General features: G+C 40.6%; 1 protein-coding gene across 1 annotated transcript; it reads left to right on the forward strand.

Annotated features, from left to right (window-relative positions):
- Nucleotides 1-371: 371 nt before the first annotated feature.
- On the forward strand, nt 372-961 carry LOC107921651 (tropomyosin-like). The gene is made up of 2 exons (XM_016851479.1): nt 372-506; nt 641-961. The coding sequence occupies exons 1-2, from the start codon at nt 372-374 to the stop codon at nt 959-961; spliced, it is 456 nt and encodes a 151-aa protein (XP_016706968.1).
- Nucleotides 962-2,534: the final 1,573 nt, after the last annotated feature.

A 2,534-nucleotide genomic window follows, 5' to 3' on the forward strand; every position in this document is an offset into this window, starting at 1 on the left:
TTCAAGAAGAGGATGTAGAGTGGAGAGATCCTTGGTTGATTCCTAACAGAATTCTGTACCGTTGCGGGGGCTTTGATTGGGTTCCGTTGCTCGAAATTTGGGGAGCCATCAGGTATGCACCTTTGTTGGTACTAAGGCAATACAATTCAAGACAGTTTGTGCCGGCAACGCATGGTTTAGCTCAATGTGAGTTCTCGTATCGAGGAGACAATTTTAAGAAAAAGGTAAAAGAAATTTCTCAGGCTTGGAATCAGGTTCATAGGATGAAAAGGCTAGCTGCGGGTTCGATGACAACTCCAGAGTACGGTGAGTGGAGAAGTAAGAGAATTAATGGTAACGTTCTGGAGTTAAACTTAGAGGGTGTTTGACCAATGGAAGAGTACCTACAAGTGATCCCATCAGAGTTGGAGATTATAAAAAAAGATTTTGAAAAGAGGAATTTAGAGCTTGAAAAGAAGATAGAGCGGTTGGAAGAAGAAAAGATGCATTTGAGGTTAGATGCTGATGTTCAAAAATTAGAGGCTGAAAAATTAAGAAAGGGAAATAGTAAAGTCGAGGAGGACCTGAATAGTTTAAAACGAATTATAAGAAGTTGCGTTAATCAATGAGAACCGCTGGGCTAGGGAAGACTTCAGAATAGTGGCGACAAGAGATTCGGGAAGAAAAGGGCAAGGCTGGTAGATGGGAAAAGAAATGCCAAGAAACTCAATTGCAAAACGAGGCTTTAGAGAAGAATCTGTTAGAAAGTCGGAGTGAAACGGATGAATTGAAGGAAAGAATAGCTGAACTTGAAAGGTCTCTTCATCGTTACCGAAATCGTAATACAGCGGTAGAGCTAAGAGCGAGCTTGAGCAAGATTGAGGAAATAAAGAAAAGAGTAGAAGAATTAGAGGCGACATTACAAGACTATGAGATGCGGGTTGAATTTTTTGAAGCGAATGAAGAACGTCTTAAAGAGTAGCTTCACTATTATCAGAGCCAAGTTAGAGACAGAGATCACGCTATGGGAAAAGCCGTGGCCCAGATTTAGGAGGTAGCCAATTACTTGCAGACCTTGGCAGTACAAGCTGACACTCTGAGCGTAAAATGCGAGTTGGAATCAGACCGAGGAAAAGAGCTCGCTTCGCTATTTAGAAAAATTAAAGTTCTGAGCATTAGGGCAAAATTGTATATGTAATCTATTTTATGAAAGAATTTTGTTTTCTAAATGAAGCTTTCTAAATGGAATTGAATTAGAATCAATGCCTTTTTGCATTCATGCATTGCATTACATTGCATCATGTGCATTAAAGTCCACCGAAAGACCCTAATCGGTTAAAATTATTACAGTTAATCTGGAAACCGACAAAAGCTCACCAATTAAGCATCAATACGGTACTCATCGAAAAACTAAGGAAATGGACCAAAGATTAGAGAAACTGGAGCAAATGCAAAAGGATATGCAAGAACGGTTACAAGTGCAAATGCAAGAGCGGCTAGATAAAATCCAGGAAGACATGATGGAAAAATTGATCAAAGCTCAAAAAGATGCGATGGCTGAATTGACCCATCTGCTGACGGGAGGAGTAGATAAGGGAAAGGGCCCTATGGCTAATCCTAGAGAAGGTAATGAGGATCCGTTATATCCTCCGGATTTTACTCTATCAAATGTACAAACCCAAGCTGAAATATACCCAAGAAGACCGTCTGTCACAATTAGGCCGCAACAATTACAAACTGGTGTCATGATCCCCATGATTTTCCAGAGAGGATCAAGTTTAAGCACGGGAGATAACCCAATTAATCCTATCATTCCCGATTTTGATGAAGCAGCCGAAGAAGGAAAGGCTAACGCAGAATTGCGAAAACAGTGGGAAGATAGGTATAAATGGTTGGAGGAAAAATTTAAAGCCTTGGAAAGCGCTGATAGTAATCAAGGAATCGACGCTAAAGATCTAAGCTTAGTCCCAAACTTAGTACTTCCTCCCAAATTCAAGATGCCTGAATTTGAAAAATACAATGGAACTAGCTGCCCCGAAGCCCACATCACCATGTTCTGTAGAAGGAAGACTGGCTACGTTAACAATGATCAGCTGCTAATAAACTGCTTCCAAGACAGTTCGGTAGGGGCAGCGTCTAAATGGTACAATCAATTAAGTTGTACCAAGATTGGTTCATGGAAGGACCTAGCACAGTCATTCATGAAACAGTACAACCATGTAACGGATATGACCCCTGATAGAATTACATTACAAAACATGGAGAAGAAACCGAGTGAGAGTTTCAGGCAGTACGCACAAAGATGGAGCTTCTTATTACTTGTTTCTCCTTATTACTTGAACCCTTTACAACCCCCGTATCCTATGATGCAAGCGCACTATGTGACTACCATGCAGGAATTACAGGGCACTCAATAGAAAATTGTACTGCCTTCAAGAAGCTAGTTGAAAGACTTATTAGCATGGGTGTTTTCAAGTTTGATGACTCACCTAGCACAGAAAATCCGCTACCCAATCATACTGATAAGGGAGAGAATATGATGAGTGAAAATAGGG

Source organism: Gossypium hirsutum, chromosome D01 (assembly GCF_007990345.1).
Source record: "Gossypium hirsutum isolate 1008001.06 chromosome D01, Gossypium_hirsutum_v2.1, whole genome shotgun sequence".
In the NCBI taxonomy this organism is placed as follows: Eukaryota; Viridiplantae; Streptophyta; class Magnoliopsida; order Malvales; family Malvaceae; genus Gossypium; species Gossypium hirsutum.